The sequence below is a fragment of the Echeneis naucrates genome, chromosome 20 (assembly GCF_900963305.1).
Source record: "Echeneis naucrates chromosome 20, fEcheNa1.1, whole genome shotgun sequence".
Classification (NCBI taxonomy): domain Eukaryota; kingdom Metazoa; phylum Chordata; class Actinopteri; order Carangiformes; family Echeneidae; genus Echeneis; species Echeneis naucrates.
In genome coordinates, this window is record NC_042530.1 from 5979084 (window position 1) to 6004401 (window position 25318).

Here is a 25318-nt window from a genome sequence, read left to right on the forward strand (position 1 = left end):
CCTTCCTCAGATAAACACTTTCATCTTTTAACATGATCATACTCCACTGAAGAGACACAATTTCTGAAAAGACACAAGATTGGAATATACGGGGGACGAAATGTGCTCAAATATACACATGCAAGTGAGCTTTGAAATGTTGATAACACATCTGTATGTTTACTGGGAGTCCAGAGTCAAATCAGCAGAGCAAAAGACATTTTGAAGGTACGTTCAATGTCACAGAGGTGCTGCAAGGACCTCAAATTGAATTGCCTACCATGCAAACCTATAGATGGTGCAAATCAATAGATCAGATAGTCTGCTCGCCTTGAAAAGAGGAGAGAGCGACAGAGTTGTTTTGGCAATAAGAAGGTGCTCTAATGGAGTCTTTTAGTTTACTGGGGCTGGAAATGAAAGAAGGTTGAAGTCTGGCCAATTATTCAGCCTGAGAAGAGGAGGACACTGAAGAGGGAAGCGAGAGAGAAGGAGAAGTGGCGTGTGGCGTTGGATCGTTGCCCTGTCAGAGAGAGAGAGATAGACAGACAGATAGATGTATAGACGTATAAGAAGCCCTCTAGAATGAGGGTCTGTTTCAGAATAGCCCACAGATTTTGGCCGCACTCCCAGAAATTCCCCCCCCCCGGTGCAAAAGGTTAACTGTCAGTCCCCCACTAGGTATAAATAGAAGTCTGCCCTTCAGAAAGGCGTGTTCAGAGAGGGGGTAGAGAGAGGAAGGAGAAGGGTGGGGAGGGGGCAGTTCCTCCTGATCCCAGTGACACACAGAGGGTAGATATGGTAGTTTCAGGGGTTCTTTGGTGGGGGTGGATAGGGGTCTCTGAGAAGGGAGGGAGGAGAGAGGGAGTGAGAGAAGGAAGCAGCAGAGGCAGCGAGGACATTATAAAGGCTTGGAGACTGACAGAGGCCGTAGACAAAAGCCTGTCCCCGTCTATTCAACTTGGCCGTGACAGCAGACACAACAAATGCCACCATCAGCAACCCAGAAAGCTCCGGTCAAATTGAGCTGCTGCCGTATTTGACACCAGGAAAAGGAAAAAAAAAAAAAAAAAAATTCAGAGGGCTATTGTTTTACTGAAGCTGTTGAGACATGTAATTAGGCTGATGTCTACTAATCAATGGCAAGATGAATGGCTAAAACCCAAATGAACTATACACGTTGGTATCAGGCTTTCATGGCTGGGAGTGAACCAAGAGTGTTGAGATTTTTGAATGAATGTGTCCATCAATATTAACACGTCCGGGTCCAAATCCCCAACCATTCACCAATTCACCCATTAGTGTGGATAATGACAATACACCAATGTCCTGATCAGGTGTTTTTATTTTTTCACTTAAATCCAAGGTAGCAAAAAATGATACACAGATGAAATATCAGACACACACAGACACTCTAACACACTGAAACAAAAGGTGCTTCACCACCTCAAAAAAATAAAGCTTCCTCTTCAGTTTAGTACACCTGAAAATAAGCAGATGGACCTGACATGATCTGCTGTTAATAGTCTTTAAAAAAATAAATCAGGTTTCCTTCGATAATGCTACTAAATTAGATTTTTACAACAGTTTGACACAATATTTGACTTTTTTTTTTTTTAAACATTGTCTCTCTGGTGAGAGTCATTTGTATTGACTCTAAAGGCATTTAATCTCTGACACAATTCTTGTTCACAAAAAAATGTTATTGCTTTTTTTTGAAGTATCCACACTGCATATGCTTACAACAAGTTATACTTTTTTTAAGCCTGTCAGAAATAATAATAATAAATAAGAAAGAATAATTGGCTCATGAATATACTCTGATTGCACTTAATCCTCTAGACCCCCAATTGGTAACTAACATACTGAAGGTCTAGTATGGTAATACACCTGTCTGATTACATAAGCAAGCCATTATACATACAAGCAGTAATGTCATTATGTTTGTACAAATGATAAAAACTAAACTGTTATAGTGACAAAAGCACTACATTCTATAATACACAGGCAATCACAGATTGCAAATCTTAAGTAATAATGTCCTCCCCTCTCGTTCAATTGGTGTATGTTCCCAAACTGTCAGCACTGGTTTAAAGATGTAATTCCAAGTTGAATAATTGTAATGATACCTTTGTCTCGAAGGGAATCAAAGGCATTTAACATGTGGTCACAAAGTACCTTAAACCGGTTGAGCAGCAGCCACAGATGCTTGCAAAAGTAGTTCTGGTAAATTCTTTCAAAACCACCTTGGTGACTTTCCTCATGCCGCTTGAATAAAAACAAAATAGCAGCAGAAACAACAAGATACTGAAAGGTCTCAAGATGTGTTTCTACTGACCAGCAGCTGTTCACAAGCAAAGACAACTTGAGGAACTTAAACTGTTTTCGTATCTGCTCTAAATGTCTTGACAGATTGTACATGTGTTCTCTTGACGTCCTCATATACAAGTAAATATTAGCTGGTACAGACTGGTAGTTAACTAATTGGCACTTCCAATCATTTATCAAGTCTCGCTTCATTTCATGGACACTTGAACATCGATCTCCTCTTCTTGAACTCACTGTGAAAAAATTAACACCAAGTGTTTTCCCAACACATCAAAGTATCAAACTATTTCTTTCAAAATGGGAAATTCTCATTCATTATCAGTGATAGAGTACATTTGGTTTTAGGTGTCATTCGAAATCCACAAAATAAATACTTGATTTGGTTTCATTGGGAACATGCATCTCCCCTGTGCTACAGCGGTGCCACTGGAGCCTCTTCATACATTTCCATGTGAAAATGAAGTGATTTTTGCCCACTCGAACAACATTTCCCTTTTATACTCGTAGTAAATTCAGACTGATTAAAAAACCCCGACATTGTAGTACCCCCTGCATGTATTCTCTAAGACTAAGATACATCCACACACACACATGCACACTTCCCCTCCATGAACTGCAGGATACACACCTCCAGCATGAAAACAAAACCAGCCAACAGTCCACTTCAAAAAACAAACGCTAAAAAGGCCAGGAAGTCTGAGTGTTATTGGAGTATAACTGAGGTGCAAGGGAGAGGTTGTTTGGCCATAAGGAGGGGAGAAGATGGCACGTTAGATGAGGGGCTTTTCTGACCTGCACTTTGTTATGAGAACATTGGATGAAGTCAAAAACAATGAGTCTTATCTCTCCTATAATTCTTCTCATCCTTCAAATAACTCATCCATTTTTGCATTGGGTGTCCTTCGACGGGTTTTCAGCTTTTCCACTCTTCAGTCCATGTGGGGTTTCTCAACACCACCCTGAGGGAAACCAGAGAAGTCCATTGTTAATATCAAATCAATCAATGCATTCATGCGGCAATAAGAAATCCAGTCAGAATATCTGCAAGTACACTAAAAAAAACAAACAAAACAAAGCAGTATTTAGTGGATGCTGATGGCAGCGATATGCATAAAGTAACACCAATAATTTAATCCCGGTCAGAAGTTTTCTGACTGGGAAGCAGGAAAACTTTTAACAGCCTCAGGTGATTAATTTTCTAGACCACAATAACACATGAACAGGTTAGATTCAGTTTCCTGTAAACTCAAGCGAGAATGAAACCACACTCTGGACAATTCCTCTGCAGCTTAATGAGGGAACATTTCCTCTCAGTTCCTGGTTGTTTTGATGATTAGTTTTTTCTTTTTAGCTGAAATTTTGTATAACAAGAGGCAACAATATCCTTTGCTTACCAAGGGAACACCAAATAATAGCCACATTAAAACAAAAAATATTTTTCATAGAACAGTTTAAACATATTCAGACATGAGGATCTCAGTGGTTTGTGTATTCAGTACAAATAAAATTGAGCCATTCTGTTGATCTAAAAAGGACAGGACAGAGTGTTTAGCTTTTTTTGTCTTTCTGTGCGATCAGTGCCCCAAAACCAATTTTATTGATTCTGACTGGCTAAAGCCCAACAAAAAAGATAAACAAGCCACCGACAGAAAAACATTTTGAGGGGGAAAAAAGTCTCATGTTCCTCATAACTGACCCACTGGAGTGAAAGAGAGAAAAACACAGGACAAACCCACAAGCGCGGACTTGTGCCAACATTCTTCAGGCCTCATCACAAACAAAAACAACAAGTAGCAAATGACCCTTTGGACGGCCGAGTCCTGACTGGCTCTGTGTCTCGCCACGACTGTGAAAAACAACAGCTCTTAATCTGCTTTCACGCTTTGACTGAGTCAAACTGAGGGAGTGACGGGACTCTTACTTTACAGACAGAATGAGGTGAGGCTTCTGGGCAGAAGCTTAATGAAGACATCAAAGCTGACTTGATGGGATAATTATGAAGTAAAGGGGGGCGTCCAGTGCTATTTGTGGAACTTTAGCTCATATGACAGAGCTACTTGCTGTCATGCTCCAGCTAAATAAGTGCAAACAAAGCATGTGTGGTTCAGGGGAGTCTTTTGAAGGAATCATGACCAAAGACCAGAAAATTGTGTGACTGCAAAACAATAAAATGATAAAGCCAAACTGGTTTGTTCTCTGTTCAAGTGAAAAGTACACATAAAGCCGCCAGCCTATAACATTTTCAACTTTTCAGGTGTACACAACTGCAAGTACATCCACTCAGTAAAATATCATATACGTGAGGGATGCAAATGTTCTTAAGTAAAAACGTACGAGCAGCTGTCTAACTTAATGCTGACTAGAGGGTGTCAAATTATGACAAGCTTGAGTCAAGTCTTTAAGATTAAGAGCACAGCAAAGCAACAGCACTCCCCCTTGAAGGAGTTTGACCTTTTACCTTGTATGTGTTGTGTTAATTTGAGTGTATATATGTATTTCCCTCCCCTATAAATGGTTTAAATCTTTACCATGGCAAGCTGACGTCCAATGTTTCCCACAGTAACACCACCTGAGAAGAAAATACATGGGAGCCAGGAGCGTACGTACAGGAAGTCTGGGGATGTGTATCTGAAAGAAAGGAGCAAAAATAAATAAATAAATAAATAAATAAATAAAATATGCTTGATTATGCAGTTCTATAAAGTGTATATAGTGTGAGACCCGACCTCCTGGGTTGTTAGGTCAAACAAAAACAGAATTCCCTCAAGACTTAAACAAGTTATCCTATAATGAGCAAATTACATCTCATCTTTCCCCTCAGGCAAATGTGGGAATTAGAGGCATCAATTCTGACAAGCAGGAAATACACCTTAAAGACAAAGCCAGAGAAAGCTCTGACACATGACATTCTAGGGGGAGTCCGTTTCTACCTCGTAAACTCAACAGGAGCTGCGACTGCCTTTTGAAACTGCTATCATGGGCAACAGTCCTTTTTCTCTGCTGTGTGCCACTGAAGCTGGTAGGCTGAGCTGTTAATTGGGCTCCAAGAGATAAGGGGAATACCAGAAAGATAACTCAACACTTCTTGTGTTATGTGTCACATCTTTTTTAGAATCAGACAGGTGGGAGTAAATCCACCATTTCCTTCACACTAGGGTAAGACTTTCATCCCTGAATACAGCACACTTAAACCAAGCACCACTGTTTTTATTGTGGGTGTAACATGAAACCAGAAATTAGTGATGACAAAGCTCTTGCGATTAACAATTGCTCACAACATCGGTATTGTTTCCTCAAAAGTGAAAAATGGGAAATGTATTGTTCTCCTTGTATTCATGACTTACTGGTAGACTCCATTGTAGACCAACAACTGTGTAATCACAGTAGCTAGGAAGGCAGTGGTGATGCCCAGGCCAAAGCCGCTCCTGGACCGGTCGAAGGTCCACCACAGACCCAAGGATAACGCTGCTAGCGTTAGGGAGAGCTGCACATTGTTGTCGAAGTCTAGTTTCTGTGTGACAGGGTAGTTAAGGACAAAGCTAAACATTGTGACTCCATTTTAGGATTAGAAATTACCAAAATATTTGGATGATCTGTTAACAACAAGTTCCATCACTTCTTAAATGTCAAGTTTAAAGCAGGACATGCTGCTACTTCAGATCCTTTCTATACCAGCAAAGGAAAAATTTGTTTGTTTACATTATACATTCATCTTGAAGGACCACAGTCAAAAGAATCCACAACATGAGCTCTTTGTGAAAGGATACAACACTGGCATGGTTGATGCCAACAAACACTGCGATGCACCTCATGACGCTGGCCCACTCCCTCTTGAACTTGTGTGGTTCCCCCAAATGGCTGTCGAGGCAGGGATAGAGCAGGCCAATAACAGCTGCAAAAGGGAACAAAGACCCAAATTACACAAGATAAGCAGAAACTCCGGGAAATGGCTGATGTCAAATTGTATCATGGAGCTGCTTTGCGGGATTATTTGCTGAACATGCGTTTCCATAATTAGTAAACCATTCATACCCCTCAAAACCAAACATTTTTTTTAATTTGCTTTGTAAAACTGGTTTAGTTTGACTCTCTTTTTAACTACCTGTTTTGTGTTATGCCAAGCTCTTGTCAAATTGTTTTGTGGAGTTGATTCGACATTTTGTCTGTGATGTTAACCTCACACATAGTTGAGCTCAAGCACTTGGTCACAAAATGATTGATTGCCTGACGTTAAAAACCATCTGAAACCTAATTTAACTTTTACAGCAAAATGAATGTGTTCTTTTCCTTGTCTTTGCAAGATGAAAATACTGGGGGGTTTGACAGTTTCCTTTGAATTCCTCTGACAGCCAAATATGTATATATGAAAACACTGTACTGTACAATGTGTGGCTATTCAATGATGAAACTTACTTCTAGTAATTTATTGTAGACAGTTATGGCTTAATCAGGTGAACTGTTACCTTGTAGTAAGACCCAGACATTAAAAGAAAGCACACAGTAAAAACATGGAGTAACATGACATTTGTTTTCAGCCCTGCAGCACATGGTGGGAGGAGCACAAAGTAAAAGCTCATGTTTTGTTTTGTTTTTTTTTAATCTTCCTACTTCCTGGTTCCTGGCCTTAATAGCCCCGCCCACTCAGCTCACCAGTTATGACACTGACCAATGAGCGCGCAGCTCACCTCGTGTCCGGCTGTTGCGACCAATCAGCGATCGAGAATGCCAACCATCTGCACCGAGTCGTTATTATTTTTATTATTATTTATAATAATATTATCCCGATTAAAAACCGGTTGGTCTGTGAGCGGGAAGCTTGTGTAAGAGCCGCCAAAAACAAAAGCGGCGGATGATTCATGACCTCCTGATCACACAACTACTGCTGATAGGAGAGTGCTTATTGTTTTAAATGCCCCATTTTCCTCCGTCCTGTGGCGTGTGGGGCAAATAAACCACACAGGCGACCAGCAAGCTTTAAACAGCCATAACTGATCATTTTTCATTGTAGTTCGCTCTCTCTGCAGCACCAAGCCGCCTCCCCATCACACAGTCCTTTGTCCACATAACTCCACATAACCTGCCTTCCAACAACTATTTCGCAGACCCCCCCCCCCCTCCCGGCCACCGTAGTTGTCCACTCACCTGCACCTGTGCCACAGCACGGCGGGATCCACCAGGCGGAGGAGAACAGAGTGGTCATGACTTCCTCCGGAAACAGGGTGACATTTCTCTGGATCTGCAGCAGGTTGAGCACCAGGGCCAGGAAGACCCCCACCGTGAACAGGACCAGACCCCGGCGGATCAGGTTGGCCGTCCGGACGTCGTGCAGGGAGCCGTAGGCGTTGCTGAGCACTGAGGTGATGATGGACATCATTTCTTCGGCTTTGGACGCCAACCAGTTTGCTCCAGACGACGACGACGACGACGAATGTTTGCTTTCGACCCTTGACGCACAGGAGCAGCTCCAGCAGCGATCCTCCAGTCCGGGCATTTGGCGCTTTGTGGCTGAGGGAGGAAGGGAGGAAATGTGACTTAAAAAAAAAGAGTAATAAAATCAAACTGGCTCCTTTTAACTCACCAACTAAGTACAACAGTGCTACAGTGAGAAAAGCTGTGATGGAGGCTCCATACCTTGATCTCCAGACGTCCTCGGTGTCTGGTCCAAACAGAAAGCTCCTCTCCTGTTCATTCACGTCCGGGTATAAACCAACAACAGCACCCCCTCAAAAAAAAAAAAGATCGAGCTTCGTTCACATCATCGTTGGCAGGCAGACACACACGCACGGTGCTGCTCCATTCCTCCTCACAGAGCTCGAACCGGGAGCTCCCTCTGCAGAAAACAATCACAGCTGTGTCGGGTGAGACTCGGCAGCCAATCAGAGCGCGGCGGCTGATATGACGTGGCGCCACCCCACGCCACCGCCCCCCCCCCCCCCTCCTCACAGACCGGGAGCTGAAGTGAAAGTGGAAACAGGCTGCCACCATAAATGGAAGCAAAACATGTGTAAGTGAAACGAAACGCAAGTGGTTTGCAAAAATGACAGTGAAGTTGCAAATGTCACAAAAAAAAAAATAAATAAATAAATAATAAAATAAAATAAACAAAAGAAGAAGTTCAGTATGGGTTTAGAGCTGTAATGTTAAAGCAATGCTGCCAGGTTAAAGTGAGAACCTGAGATATTTTCCTCTCTAACTGTTCCACCAGGCTCCACTTTCACAGACTGACCCCAGTTTAAGAGGAGCCTTTCATACGTAAGTGTAGCATCGGCGAAATGAGGTTAGTGGCACATTTTTTTTTTCTTTCTGATGTTTGCACAAAGTTTTTGAACTTTGGTGGGTGTGGTTGAGAGGAAGAAGGGAGTGTGCGGGGAGGGCACATCGGGCCCCCACACGTCAGCCAATGATAACGTGAATGGGGAAGAGGGTCATTGCCCGGGTGACTTATTCATTCAAGGACTGACTGACAACAACATGGAAACTTGTTTTGCAACCGCCTGTGTGACCCAGCCAGGTGTCTGTTGGACAGTGTGATAACCAATGTATGTCTGCTGCCTACGTGCAGCAAAAAGCACATATCTATAGGTGCTTGTTTTCCTTTTCCGTGTGCTCGCGGACATGCACAGGGAACACAGTGCTTATTTCTTCATGAACCACACGATTTAACATATGCAGCTGATTTACATGCAAATATTTTATCAAGTTCTACTGGACCATTTCTCCACAGGGATTAACAAATGTTTCTATCATTTCTACTTAACTGTCAGGAAGTCCCAAACGAAATCATATTTACTTAATTTCAGCTGCTGGCACTTTGTAGAGAGTAAAGCCATGGGTGAATCATCTTTTTTCATGCAAATTGGCTTGCAAAATTGAGCGATGCTCCATGACCTACAGCAAATTTGGTAAACAAAACCAGAGAGTGTATCAATCAGATAGCATTTCTTTTCAATTAAGTTTAATTAAAATCCTTTTTTTGGTGTAATTAACTGTGCTGCTGGTGTCTCAGGGTATTGTGTTCATTTTTTTGTTTTTGTAATTATGTGGTGCTACAATGTAGAACTGTGCAATGTGGAGAGCGATTTCTGGTTGTCAGCCAGTATTCAGCTTCAAAGCTTTCACTCAACTGCTGAATTGATCTCTTCTTTTTATGGTGGATTTGATGTGCCACATGAAGAAAAATGATGCTCCAATTACTGGGAATATTGGTAAAAGCACCCAATAACTTTATTTATGAAAACAGATATAAAAGCATTGCTGGCACGTCAGACATCGTTTAGTCATGGGTTTGAACCATTTCAGTGAATTAGCTCCAGGGACGACAGTGGCAGTCGGCTGGCTGGTCTGTTGGTCCACTTTGAGACATGAACGATATAAAGTACTACTGTTTTTGGTAATTCACCTGCACTAATCCAGTAAAATAGCTCAACATACAAAAATTTGCACAAAACTGCTTTTTAAATTTGAAAATTTTTGTGATGACATTGACCACATGTTTGGCTCATGTTTGTTGTTCTTGGTACAAACATGTCAACAACAAAGCCCCGCAGTAAAATTTGGCTATATTTCGTTTATTGTTAAACTGTCCACTTTACTTAACATCAGTACACAATAGATGAACCAGATGTAGTTTCTTTAAGGTTTTATGTTTCAACAAAAGAGCAACTTAGGAGATGAATGTAGTAGTTGCTATCATACCAAACACAACACTGAGCTACTTCCCAGTCCATTTTGACAGCCTTGTGTACTTGTACTTGAACATTTGCAAACTAGTTCTTTGTAAGAGGACAGACACTAAACCGAATTACAAACTTCGGGTTAGTGCACTAAACTTAATTAGTGCAATAAATTATTGCACTAAACTTAAAAATTACAAAGTGGACATTTAGGAGTGGCAACATTGAAGTCATGTGACTGTGCTTTGGTTTATAGTCTAGCATCAGCTTGATACTTACTGACAACTGTATTCCAACTTAAAAAAAAAAAATCATAAAAGATGTGCTTGTATTTGAAACTGCATTTAAGGCAACATGTAATAAACTTGTCACAGTTTAATTTTTGCAACAATCAAAAAGTCAATGTGAGAATGTCTGGGCATTAGCTCCTTAGTATTGCCATCACAAATGCATTAGCATGTTGATTTTAACTTTTACCTTAAAGCATTCCTGTGAATGAGCACAGCCTCACATAGCTGACCAGCAGAGCTGTAGTCTTTTTGTGCCTCCTAACAGTAATGTGAAAGAGTTGAAGGTACTTTATTCCATTGACTTTTATAAATGACTAACCATGTCATCCCACAACTGAATAGATAAAGTGGCTTTGTTAGTTCTGCTAGAGCAGTTTTGGAATGAGTTTTTGAATGTTAGTATTATATATGGGCATATAAGTCACTTCATAAGTTACAGTTTCCAGGCAGCACATTCAAATTGACCAAGTTTAAATCGGTTCCACTTGAACTGAATAAGAAAATGCCATTTCTTAAATGGCTGTGATAGCTGAATGGTTAAATATAAATGTCACAGTTGCATGCCATTGGAGCTGTTTCAATATTTTGTACTAAATAAGTCAAGCATGAAAGTATATTGAGGGTTGAAAAGTTTGCATTTGTCCTCCCGTCATATTTCTGAGTGCTTAGTGTTGTGTTCAAGCAGAGGGCTTGAACAAATACAGCATGTCCTACAGGATGAGAAGACTGTTCAAGAGGAAATTACTATCTGAGCAGGTTCCTTTTCTTCCTCACACATTTCATAGCTTTTTAAAAATATGCTTGGATGTAATGGCATAGATCCTCACCTAAAATGACACTCAGAGACGTTCACTTTGCTGCAATCCACAGATAAGGACATCGGTCATATTTGCTCCTAATATCACTGGACCATGTGGTTAATGCTGATAAATCACCACAGTCTCACAGTTTCACAAAGGGGAGAAGCAGGTCAGAAAGAGAAGGGTGCACCTACCGGGGGCTCCCCGAGGCCCATTACTTTTACACCAACATCGCCATCTAACAATAGCATTGCTCCCTGCCTGAGTATTTTGAAGGCTTGTCTCTGGGAAGGAGCATTTGTATGTTCCCCAAATAAATAAGTTTCTCTCTCTGTAATTCTCAACAATCCAGACGCCTCGGGATAAAAGCCTACAGCATTCTGTGTGCAGATCTCTTTGCTTGCATGTGTATATGTATATGTATTAATCCAGAGAGAAAAAAAATCTATAGCTGAATATCAATGCCCCAGGATGGCTTCCACATGAGATATGTTAAATATCTTGTTATCTTAACAAACGAAAAACAAGTTTAATCTTAAAATATACAACACCATGGTGGGAATATAGATTGCTTCCAGTGCTGACATTAACATGTGCATTAATGTGGAGGCTGAAATCACAATCCTATGTCAGCTTATGCAGGGGTATAATAACCATGAAAATGACTCGGCATATAGCAAATAGCTCCTAGCAACCAGCAGTGCTGGTGCTGGCGTCGAGGAGGTCTCAGCCACATCAGAAGATAAAACAAGATGCTTCGACACTTCAAATGAATAGCAGATCAAGCGTGTCATAGATTATGCTGTTAGACTGGGAGGGATTGAATTATTGCTAAAGGAAAAGCCTGCTGGAACAGCCAGTAAATTGATCTATCAAACTCAGGCTTGACAATTTTGTTCCTCAATCCTGTATGAAATTATGAAGGGAAACATCCTAATCCATACTTTTGGATTTGGATACTTTACGGTTTCATTCGTGCATTTCTTGTAGTTCAGGTTTCAAACATTATAATGTTTATTGCTTGCTAAGTACCAAGATACCATACATTTAGAGATCATTTTAAATTCTGTAACTTATTAATAAAAATTGCATTTTCATCATATGCAACTGCAGCATCCATCCCTTTTTATCACTAGATTAATAACCCACAGTTTTTATCAAAATTCTCCAGCCCTATTTTCTTCCTTTTCATTCTTTCCATTGCTTCGATGCTTTCTGGGCACAGACACAGCCTTTTCAGTAGCTCTCTCTCCCTCTCTCTCTCTCTCACTGTGCCATGAAAGATGAAAGGGGATTCTCGGGTATGGAGTGTATCAAGTAGCTTAACAAAGGATACTAGAAAGGCCTTGACTCTACAGCCTGAGGGTGTGGCACCAGGATGCAATCTCCCAGCCCCTTTGTTCTTTAGCGCTCTGCTCCAAAATTGTTTCAAAGCAGCTCACCTTTTTCTATAGCCAGATCTTACTCCCCTTTTCTGTACGGCATCCCTATTTTCTGGGTGCATTATGCCAAAACAGTAAGAATGTGGGTTTTAAGGGATGATAAACAGATCCTCAACCAGAGCTACAAGACAAACAAACTACGGTTTACAGGAGTGTAAACATTTTTTTTTTTCAGGGACAGTGACCCAAATTTAATGTGGGTGTTGAAAGAAATGGTTCGACATAAAAAATGCCCCTGTCTGGTTTCTTGCATGAAGTTAGATAAGAAAGTTGACTGTACTCTCATGGCTGCTTGGTTAAGATATGTAGCTGGAACCAGCTATAGGTCACATTCGCTTAGCAAAGAGGCAGAAAACTGTGTTTGATTGACACTTTTACAGTTTGACTTTTTGCCCCGATAAAATACATTAGATTTCACGTATTAATTAATCAGGATTAGAGGGACTGTTAAGCACATTTTCATTATTTCTAGACACAGTTGGCTGTTTCATGCTGTGTCTGGGATAATAGACAGTTTGTTGCGGGTACATATACAATGTGCAATGTGCAGATATGTAAGTTGTTCTCATTTAACTCTCAAAAAAAGAGAAATTAGCCAATTCCCCAAAACACTCCTTGGGGTTAGTATCTCGCCTTCATTATGAGTCTGTTGTACTGCACCGAACTCTGTTCTTATCAGCTGCGGCTTGCGGGGTATTACTGCTGCTGACCTCTTGATAGCCATTTCTCTTTAAAGGAAAACACTTCAATGTATTATCTTTGTTTCAAGGAGATGCCCCAGTGTGATAAGTGCACTTAATGGCTGTATTTTATGATTTTTGTGCAGTTCTGTAACGATTTGGTGAGTCAACAGCACATGCGCCAAATTTATACGTTTATAATGCAGAATTAAACCCTCTGACAAAACTGAATATTCTCTCTATAAAAAGTATCATTCATTGCAGAGCACGCGGAGGTGTGATAGTGCTGCTCTGTCACTGTATATATCACATGTTTACGCTCCGCTCAAGTCAGACACGCTGACAAAACAGCACAGTTCCAACAGCCAATGAGCATCCATTATAATCTCAGGTGTTCTTTTCAACCAATCAGTGGTGCTCCCTCAGTGGGAACGTTTATGTTTCTGTGTGAGTGTCTAAGAGGAAGAATGGGATGTAATAAGAGCAACAGAGAGCCTGTTTGAAATTTGTTTTGCAATAGTGCAGTGATGTTTTATTGGGAAAATCTACTCAGCAACTATGAACAGGACACAGAATTGAATATTGTAATGCACAGAAAAATATTGAAGCTGTTCATGATGACAGCAACTTTTACATGGTGATTTCAGCGTAAAACATTTGAACACATGAAACTACAGAAAAGGCTATGTGGTGGTGATATTATATTAAGCAGCACACATTTTGCTGAGAGTGACTTTGTTGTCTAAAATGAATACAATAACACACTTTAAAGAATTTCAATTTAAACTGCTTCACTTCAAAGAATAGGTCCTGTAAACTGAGTGTTAAAGCCAGAAGATGGTTAACTGAAGTTGGCATAAAGTCGACCAAAGACTATTTGACTGCTTGCCCTAAGATCATCATAGCAAGACTTAGCTCAGTCGTTTACTTTGAACAAACTCTCTGTGTGCACTGTACAGAATCAACACCGCAGAATTATAATTTTTTATGCATACACTGTATTTGTATAGATTTAAACAGGTTGGACTTCTTGTGCTGAACTCACAATGTTGAGTCTAGTCAGTTGCATGTTAAAAAGTGAACCTTAAAAGTGCTGGTGGGCAGATTTGGTCACTTCTGAACATGAAAGCTCTTTTTAAGTTTCCAGGCAAAACTAAATTGAACTAACTGGGTCCAAGCAGAATTTAAAAGTTATAATGTGAATAAACATATTTTGAAATAAATAGTGAAACCATTACTTTACTTATTCAAGGTAAAATACAGCAGTAACTAAATTTATAGGTCAGTTGAAGCTTATTGGCACATTATAAGAAAGGATCAAGGCACATTTAGAGCCACTGCAGTCTTTTCTCCTCTCATTTAAAGCCAGTTGCTTTTGATCACACCATCATCACCTGAGAAGCCTCTGGCCATAGCTTAATGTTTAACATAGTGTGGCCTCATATCAGGGGAAGTGCTGAAAAATAAAGTGTTGCCAAAGAGGATTAGTAAGGGGAGAAACCATGTAAAAGTTCAAAAATTAACTCACCTTGTTTACTATTTCAGACCATATTATTTACAGAGGAGCCAACGTGGCATAGTTATATAAACAGAATAACTGTATTGTTAGTTCCTTTTAAATTTCAACTGAAAGTGAAAAACAAATTAAACTTATCCAAGCACAGTAACAAAATGGTTTTTCTTTTTTTTAAAGCATTCTTAGCAATACAAGCACAAAAGACAGAAAAACATTTCACACTAGTAAATCACCACAAACAGCCCCAGAGTCAGCCCACTGTTTGATTATGCCCCATTGAAATCGAGAGACTCCCTCACATCATGTGATGATGACAGTCACTATTGGCTGGAGGTTTAGACAGTGTGTTCTGTACAACTGTCCCACCATTGTCCTCGCTGGCCTGCCCTGCACTTGTCACAGATGAAGCCTTGACGCATTGAAAGCATGTGATTTTTCTTTTGTTTTAGGTCATTTCTTCAGCCTTGCATCACTGCGTCGCTCTTCAAATTAGTTCCACACTGGGGGCTAGCTTTTGAGGTCCAAATAGCTCACTCAGCTATTGAATAGATGTGCTCAAAGATTATATTAAATGAGTGTTATACTCATTTGTTCTCAAGATTGCTTAGACTCAAACATAACAATCGGAAGTCTGATGGAAAATAAGTAGCAAACAAAATATTCAGCTGGCGTGCTGTCATGTTTGGTTGAAATATCCTCTTTCAGAGGTTCAACACGTCATGAAAGCTTTTAATGTAATGAGCATCTGGATAATATCACATTGTATCATTGTATCAGGGATTATACTGATCAGTGGGTATTAGCTTCAGCTGTTAGGATCTTAATTCTCTGGAATTACTTCATTATTAACCAGTATTATTAGGCCACATAAATTTTGTAACGCTCCATCATCTCCTTATGAAGTCATGAAATGATTACTGTATTATTTTAGCCAGAACTTTATTGAATATATGCAGTAGATTTTAAGATGTACTTTATGCATTTAAAAATATATTTTTTTACACTTTCAGCAGTTATCAGTGTCAGATTTCTGATCCAAACATATATGTTGTTATTATACCTTTTTACTTGTATCACTGATAAAGGTGCTTCCCTTTCCAGTTGGTGTTGGACAGAGACAGAAGCACAAATTACTGAGACATATCTCTAACAGAATAAAATGGTGATGGTCCTTTATCTGGGATATATTTGAAAAATGATCACAAACCTAGTGGAAGTTTAAGGTAGCGCTTAAACAAGTATTAAGGTCTGCAAATGCAGTAGTACAGTAACCACCCAGTGGTAAGTGGAGGTACCACCACAACCGAGTTGATTCTGCACAAGAATCACCAGCAGATGGCAGCCACATAACAGCCAACAGACAAACAAAATACTGACTCCTAACTCTTCCACATTTATGGGCTTTCTGTATTCTTCCACATACCTGACTCAAGTCTTTGGATGTACCACTGCATTATAGCACCTGTTTAAACCCAGCAGAAGGAGAAAAGCCAACTGCACCAACCAGAAAATTAAGTCGGGTGACGCAGTTCCTCTTTCACATTTGCACAGATATAAGACTCTGTTGCTATGGCACCAGAACAAAAACACGTCCAGCCTTAGTCACAAAAGAAGATTTAAAAACCTGAATAATAATTTGAATTTGAACACCTACTGCGAACTTTCTCAGAATTAGAGGCATCTAATAGGCAAACTAATTAAACATTTCCATGCTTGGTAAATTGGAAAGTAAAATGGCAAAAATGGCACTAAGGGACTTTCATTGTCCAAAGGTTGTTTATGAGATGAGATCGCTCTCAGCTCATTTTGCCAGCAGGGACCAACGAGGCAACAGGCATAGTTGGTGATAACACCTTGTAGCTAGAGAAGTCAGAGAGCTGTGACTCTCCATTTCACTGCTGACTCCCGAGTGTATTTTGACTGTGAATGAATTTCAGAAACAATGTTTTAAAGGTACCCTTCATAATCCACTATGTGTTTTAAAGTGATCTTTCTTCCTTAAGGGACTAAAGCTTATGCCACATGAACAATGTTGTGTTTTGCGTACCACATTAGATAGTGAGATCTGTTTTCAATATCCTCTTGGAGCTATGCAGCCAAGAGTGTGCTGTTGTTTGCAGGGGCAGGTAAATTGTGTTCTGCTCAGGCTGTCATTATCATCCCTTTAAAGGTAATTGTTCCTCTTAGATCTGTTACTGTTGGCGGTTTATGGAGCACTTTATAATCATGAAACAAGCGAAATGCTAATGGGAGCCGGCTACCTAATAATTGCAGGCAATTATTACAAAAGTTCTCTTGTCATCTAATTGCAGATAATGAAATCATGAAATAGTAAAACAAGGATGGTAATTTCAGTCAATATACATATCAAAAACCCTACTTTGACTGTCAAGTGGGTCTGCTTGACGTCAGTATAATTTGGGCTGGAAATATCCCATCTCATCATGACCAGACTGTAATACTGATTAATTGAGTATAACTGGTAAAATGAGAGTTGTGTTTTGTTTTGTTTTTTTCCAGCAGTTAGATAAATCCTCATGATGTTTTTTTTACAAACCACTTTACATCTTTTTGCTTTTCAAAATGCAGCATTTCATAAACCAGACTTTTACATTGCCCCACTGCAGTGAGACTCTGAATGGGTCCCAGCTGTCATCAGTGCCTGAGTGCTTCTTCTGAGTCAAATCGAAGAGAATCCCCTTTGGTTGTTAAAGAGCTGAAGGTGGAGCGGGATCCAGCAAGTCAAATAGACACTCAGATGTGTAACATGTGACACCCACTTGAGACATCTGAACGTACAAGAAGAGAAATGTAGCAGCCATCAATTCAGAGGGTAGTTACATTGTGTGTGTGTGTGTGTGTGTGTGTGTGTGTGTGCGCGTGTGCCTGCGTGTGCGCAGTCTGTCCTCAATCATCAGAAGGAATCAGGGCCATATACGAGTGTAGATGTTTTCAAAGTCCTTGAGACACAAGAATGATATTGGTTTAATAGATTAAAATCGAATGAAGATGATTATGTTCTTTAATCAACTTAGAGGTTATTAACAGATCGGAGAGATTAAATGTGTTAAAGAACAGTCATTGGAAAATTGAAAATAAAGTCCTATGGGATTCTTATACGCTGCTAATTAAAACTGGAGACTTTCAGGCAGAGGTTTCACAATAACATTTTTACGACCTGTCAGAACATTTCATCCCACGTTTCATGCAAGTTGCATCAAAGCTAGCTGTTGTTTCAGGAGTTCCGTCCATCGGCGCAAAGGAGGTCAGCTCCAGCAGGATGAAAAGTTTCATAAACACTCTGGAGCATAAGCATTCTGGAGTCATAGGCTTAGAAAAGAACATGCCATTATGTTGTAATGATACCAGCTCAATTTTTGTAACTATATACTAGTTCCATTTCTTTTGTCACCATTTTCAAAGTGTATGAATCGTAACCTAAATGGATTGTTAATGGACGTGCATGTGAAAATGTTTCCTATGGAGATATTAACATAATGGAGTATAATCTTTAGGCTGACCAGCTGCCATGATAGTGTGACTGCAGCCATACTAAAACCTGCACAAACAATAGCTCGCCCACACAGGTGTTTTCACCCCCACCTACACTGGTGTCATTGCTATTAGTTAGTTTGTTGGGTTGGAAATCCATAATTTCAGGCAAACATCATTTTATCAAAGCATAGGAAGAGATCCAGTCAGTGAGAATAAGCGACATCCAATATCAGCAGAATGGAGCAAACAGGAAAACCTGAAATGTTCATGCTTGCTGCAGTAACATAACTGAATATATATATATATATATATTACTTTCTTGCACAGGGATAAGACAAATACAAGAACAGCCAGTAGAAATAGTTAGACAAGTAAAAAAGCAAGGTGCCGAATATGTCCAGATTTCCTCATACACAAAAAATAAGAATCAGGGAGTTGACATTGGTGCCTATAATTCATCAATAGAAAAATCAGGTTAAAATGTCAGAGTTCATGCGGAAGGTACCCTTTCCATTTCACCATACGAGTCCGTGTTAAAGTAAAACATCACTCTGCACAGATGAAATACTTCAAAGCATCACCTCAGCCAATAATAAGCTGGAAGTTTTCGCTCCCATGCGTTGCCCCCTGTGCCTCATATCACCCTGATCCAGAGAAAAGACATGCTTACAAATAAGACCCCGAAAAATCAATCCATGCTCATCATCCAGCAAGTGTTTGCATCTTTAGGGCTGGAGGTAGTCCTTGTACACTGGCGAGCCGGGGAACCTTGACACACGCTGCAACGTCACTGGCAGGTGCAGAAATATTCTACTTTTGATCTACCAACAGAGTATCTTTCTATGATTACCTCAAGCTCACTGCCTTTGATTCATTTACTGGTGCACTGTGGACTCTTTTTTACTCCATCTATCAGTGGATGATGGATGATTATTCTCATATTTTGTAGCGGGGAGAGAAAGAGCAGAGGATGGCTGCATTAAAGAGAAGCACATGTGCACTCTGTTATGCAGAAACGTATATTATGGGACATGGCCGGTCACCTGAGTATTTGTGTACTTCACTTTTCAACTTTTGTTATGTCCACATAACAGTGAATTTGTAGTGGACCTTTAACTGATCTGCTTGTGTGCTATTATGGTATAAAGATAAATGTCTGCAAAACATCATTAGGAATTTAAGACCTCCCAGAGCCACGGATCATGAATCAATGAACATCAAAAAACTATATGGCATTCAATATGTTTTCATTGAATGAGCTGACCAAGATGCAGACACAGAGATGAGGAATCTCCCACTGTACTGAATTTGCAAACACAGAAAGAGCAGATTGTCTTTTTTGGCATCTGAAAGTGGCACAAAACAAATAAGCATTTGCATGACGACATTGTTGATTGTTTTTTTTTTTTTTTTTTTTTTTTGGCAAGTTAAAGAGGCTGTCGAAACCGAACAGAGCCCAAATAGTGAAGGATGCACCTCAGTGGTCTCAGCTTCTTTGTGTTGTGTTCGTGTTTTGCCCCAGAGTCAGAATACAAAAGCTGTACTGCCACACAGACACATCCTACCAAATAACATTATCAGCAAAGTAAAAGTGTATTTTCGTCCTAATTATGTAACAATACTTACACCAGATTATATGCTATTTATATTTATTATATGTTCATTGTACAGTTCAGAAGATACCTATTTTAAAAAAAAGCTTACAATATGTATAACATGACAAACGAGTACAATCGAAAATATAATCGGCACTTCATTGTGAGTCTGCCATCTCATTATCATTAGCCTGTGGTAGAGATCAATAATTGCCCTGGAGTTAATCACATCAAACAGCCTCATTAGAACTGACACAGATATTGGCTGCGCTCTGGACTGAATCTCCTGGCATCTTCAGTCTCCTGTGCCCAGAATATTTTGTAAGGCTGGAAAAATCTTGACAGATATTAGTTTGTATTCTACTATAATGTTCTGTGTTTGTGCACATCATAACTTAAAAGGAACAGTGGAGCTTTTTATGCTCTGTTTTACTGTTCTCTTTTAGGATTTTTCATATTTCTGTCATGTGTAGAAAATACAATTTTATTATTGTGTCTAAATGGCTCAAATTGCAAGAAAATGAGAAGATCTTGGTAGTATAGTTTAGTAAGTAATATAAAACCATCTTTCTGTCTTCCTCTTTTGCAAATACAGCAATAAAAAATATTCTGGGGCCCATCAAATCCTTAGATTTATGGCTCACATAATAAAAAGCACTGATGTGGACTCCAATCTAATAAATCAACGCTGCTCCAACGAAACCAGTCTTTAAACTGAGAGATTTTCACTGAATGCATCAATTTTGATAAATCACTCAAAATGTATTTCACACCTCACATGCTTAAATATTTTCAGGTAAATACTGTATCTGAGTGGAAATTACTGGGCAGGGCATGGAGCACTAGGATCTAGGATCCATCTATCTCAATTTGCCCTACCACCTTAAAAAAAAGCACTGGTCTATTAAAGGCTCGAAATGGATATTGATAAATAATAAGACACAGACATACATGCACACGTTTTTGATGAACATAATTGGGACTGATAATGCTGCAGAGACACGCACACACACAATTCTATGTATGATGCTAAATTACATCATGAATCTTAATGGATCTTAAAATACACAGTCATGAAGAGCTCTGTTAAAGTCTGAGAAATCAATTTGATTGCAGTGACACATTAACAGCAGTCAATAAGAAATGTTGTATAGTGGAAGCTGTCTGTGCATGACAGCATGTTAGAGGAAGCATTTTTCCTTTCATATTTAGGTTTCTCATCTCATTCGTTATCACCAGTACGCATCAAGTATAAATATCTCTGGGAATTTTTAGCAAATGTTCCTCAGGCAACAAGCTAATCCAGGGATAAGAAGACATTGAGGATATGGCCTCTCTGTTTGTCTGGGCAAAGTGCAGTCAGATAGACCTTTGAAAGGAAATGTGCTGCTGGAAAGGAGGACCTTTGCTGGTATTAATGGCCATTAACCTTGTAATGTGGAAGAAAGTATGCTAATACAGCAAATTTATGCCACTTTATGTGTTACACATGAGAGGGATTGAAAGCCTGCTGTGGAAATAGATCTGTTAAAGAATAATGAGTGTCCAGTTAATCAGTGGGATTTATCTCATATTTATAAGTACCAGAGGCTGATACTGGGCTGAAGTGATAATGTGTCCTGGGAGGTTTAGCATATGTATCACTGGAGACCCTGCATATGTCCTGGTTTGGTTTCACACACTGTTGTCAGCACACACAAAAGCAAATGTACTGCAATGATCACTGTACTTATTCTGACAATTATTGATGATGAACACACAACTGGACAGTGGAACACACACAAAACATTTTTTTACATGATGGTTAATCTTATCATTCATTACTGGCTACATTAGCTCATAGTGTCCTTGGTACATACTCTGTTTCATCTTCTATAATAACACCTATTTTATCCAGACACTGTTCCCACTGATCAGAGCTGCACTCACCCACACAACACTTATATCCATGAAGTGTGTAAACGTGCTTTAGCTTATGTGACATCTCGTCCACTTGAATGTTTCCACTCAGCCCATTGGTGCTGCTTAATTGAATAATCAATAATGAGAACTACAGGATGCATGTAGAAATTACTGAAGCAGCATACTATGACCAGACACAGAAAAGGCTCTATAGAAGCTGGTAATTGCCAATGTGGTCTGAACAGCCCAACTATGTCCAACTATCTCATCACAAGATGATCCTCTTTTTTTCTGATTATAACGTCTGAGGGAGTTACTGAGTCATACTCATTTTCTTTATTGTGTCTCTAATTGTCTCTATTGCTTTTAATGAAAAATTTAAAGCATATAATCTAATTTTAAAACTCCTGGATGTAAAATAATGAAATCCTTTATTATTGATGTCCTTAATTATAACATGTACCCCAAATGCACATTTATTTAATATTTCCTGTGGACAATTTGCTTTTCATTCTCCTCAGTTCAGCTCGAATCTCCTCTGTGATGAAGGTTGTATTGAGTTTTCCTGTACTTGCAGAGTAAACCTGTAGCTAAGTGCTGCACCTTATGAAGACATTTTAACTGAAAAGTGGGATGTGTGGATTGGAGTTGGCATGGACCAAATGTAGCTATAAAAAAGGACAGAATTAGACAGTGGTGTTAAATACATAGTGTTTCAGATTGCCTGCAGCCTAAAAAGTAGGAAAAAAATACAGGATTTTGATTTCTGGCATAACACCTCATAGATTTCTTAATCTTTGTCACCTGTATAGAGTAACAGTGAGTTCACCATTTATTTGTTATGTGCTTCTTAGCAGATGTCAGTATTGTGCTAATGCAACATTTCTTTACACCTTTTGAATCTCCCACAAACAGCCACAGCAGAAGTGGAAACTGACAGGCAATATGCTGGCCAATAAAAGTTATCACTGCTGGCATTTCAGCACAGAACAGTCTGTCAAGCCCTCTAATGAAAATGCTACAAGGGCACAAAGAGATCATTTTGTATCCTGTGCATACTTTCAGCTCTAGTGAGAGTACAAATGTGCAAAGTAGATCAAAGGGAGGTTAAACTGTCCTTTATCCGTTTGAAAAACATATGCCAAAGGCAGCTGTGTAATGAGCACTGCATTATATTTAGATTTAATCTCAAACAAGGATTTACTGATGTTAAAACTGCACCAGATTATTTTGTACAGATTTCTTCTACTTCTTCTACCAAATGCAATTACAAGAGAGAAAGGTTGTGCTTTTTAACAAGACTCATCTTGGGAAAACACCAAAAATGCCATGTTTTCAAGGTCTTAACATGAAGTAATGGGCTGTTTGAGGGCCATGTAGTTGGTTTGGTGTCTACCAATGTACCACAAACATCCCTTGAATGTGAATGCACTGCAATGATGGAATGCAAAACAAAGGCTGTTTTCTCCTCCGAGACTTGTTGAGGTGTAACACATGGGCTCTAATGCAGGCACTTGTTAGCGCTGCAAATGTCGGGTCAACGTGGTTTCTAAGGCAGCTTTAAATCCTTGTTCGTAAATACAGCTGGGGGGTGGGGTGGGGGTTTTCACGGTGAAATCCTGAGCGGGCAGAAGAAGACCGCTGAAGCGCACAGTCATACTGCTTTCACTGTCGTTCTGATCATCAGACAGGGCTATCAGCCATATTTTGTTCCCATGGAACAGACCTCATTCATATTGTAATGTTTCTTCAAGGGAATTCAAACCAGAAGCTCTCACATTGGCTGTGAATAATGTGAGGCGTGATACAAACAACACTGATGTGCACATCATCAGACATCAAAGTGATGCATTCAAACATCCTCCGGGCTCAGCTGAAAGAAGGAACAGACGCAATTATAATACATATGCTTGTCCTTACCAAAGTATTACACATGTATGCCAAGCCCCCCCCCCCCACTTCTCAGTCCTGCCCTCACACCGCCTTACTTGCATAGTGAAATGCCTTCATTCTGCCTTAACATTGTTTTTTAATTTGTTTTTACTTTCTAACTTTGCTGGATTCTTGAATGCAAACTATGTCCAACTATGTTTACATACTGAAGAGTCTTTCTCCTTATAGTTTTTCTCTTATTGGATGCCTGTTGGAAAGAGTTATCCTCAGAGGGAAAAAGAAAGATGACTTGTTGAAGATATTTCTGGAATTGATTTTGGATTGGATTTGGACCTTGAGCGAAGAACAAATAAAATTGACTTTAGTTTATTTGTTTTCAATTTATAGACATCCAATATTACCTGGGTGACTGAGGATCTTCACAGACATGTACAGAGCTCTCCCTCACTGTCTTGGTGCCATAGCAACAGAACACGAGGTGATGCTGGTTTATCTTCACTGATCTGAGGAGACGTTGGGGAATCACAGGGAATGACTGAATCCCTGAACACTTTTTTTGTTATTTCTGCAAAGCCGTGTCTGCATCTTATCTGTTTTTGCATGCTCCTGTACCCGATGAGCATAAGGTGAGCCTTCCCACCGCTTATCATTCATCCACTCTCCAGAATTAGTTTATTACAACCCCACCTCCCTAATCTCACTGTATAGCAGCTCACTTGTAACGGAGTGACTCGTCTATCTGTGCAACGTTTTTATAAAACTTCTCTCAAAGGTTTTTACGCTCTCTCTCCTTGTCTGCATCGGTTTCAACGACCCCACTGGAGTGTAAAATAGAAATTCAGACAAACACAAAAGATAACAAAAAGATAAAACAGTTTCTTTTTCTTTCAGTCCACTGCAATCCTGTAAAAAAAAAAAAAAAAAAAAAAAAAAAAAAAAAGTCCAACCCAGCGAGAATTTTTGTTGCTGGCAGCATATAAAGGATCACTTGAAACAAATTGAGCACCACTGCTATCAGAAAAGGTTACATACAACTTTTTTTTTTTTTTTAAAGAAAGGCTTAATAGGTCCATAGAGGTACTCAGTGCTTCCATTCAAAATATTGTAAGCTTATCCTGATATATCAGTGGCTATAGTGCAGCCTAACATAGTGAATATGTTTGAGATGCTTCTCACATACGTTGCATCAACTATTCATAACCTGGCAGAGTGAGCCATTATAGGGAATGACGGCAATGCAGTTGGAAGAGACAGGCAGCACAAAAAAATGATATAACATAAGCAAAGGATTGATATTTAGACACTTTGCTCGTAGCCATAACCTCCAACCAAATTTTGATGGCTTTATTAAGTAAGGCATTTTTTTACTCACAAAATATATTGACACTGACTAATGAGGAGTTTTATTGTGGATTGTGCAGCTGTTCATTTAAAATTATGAGAACATTTAGTTCTCATGCTTTCTTTTATGTATCTGGAAAATGTGGTGGAAAATTTATGAAACTTTATGACAGCTGAATTGTTTAGTTCTCTGTCCCAGCAGCAATACAAAAATCCTTTCATGTATTAAATCCCTCTTCACAGGCTTATTGAGGAAGATTTTAAATCCTGGGAGAAAATGAACATTTCACCTGTATTTGATTGTACACTGTTTTGTCTCGAGGTGGCAATGCTGCTCAGTTGTTGTGTTGGTTGGTCACCACAACTTTGGTCCACAGTGAACTTTTT

At 39.5% G+C, this 25318-nt stretch overlaps 1 protein-coding gene and 1 long non-coding RNA gene across 2 annotated transcripts; one reads left to right on the forward strand and one right to left on the reverse strand.

Annotated features, from left to right (window-relative positions):
* Positions 1-1528: 1528 nt before the first annotated feature.
* On the reverse strand, positions 1529-8162 carry insig1 (insulin induced gene 1). Its single transcript, XM_029529033.1, has 6 exons — positions 7936-8162; positions 7447-7809; positions 6072-6196; positions 5649-5815; positions 4833-4932; positions 1529-3263 (listed from the first exon to the last, which is right to left on the reverse strand). Exons 1-6 carry the CDS (start codon positions 7991-7993, stop codon positions 3234-3236), a joined length of 843 nt encoding a protein of 280 aa, XP_029384893.1. The 5' UTR covers positions 7994-8162; the 3' UTR covers positions 1529-3233.
* Positions 8163-8259: 97 nt separating this feature from the next.
* LOC115061212 (uncharacterized) lies at positions 8260-24164 on the forward strand. Its single transcript, XR_003842318.1, has 3 exons — positions 8260-8308; positions 8510-8581; positions 23978-24164. It is a non-coding gene; the product is annotated as an uncharacterized LOC115061212 (long non-coding RNA).
* The last annotated feature ends 1154 nt before the right edge of the window (positions 24165-25318 follow it).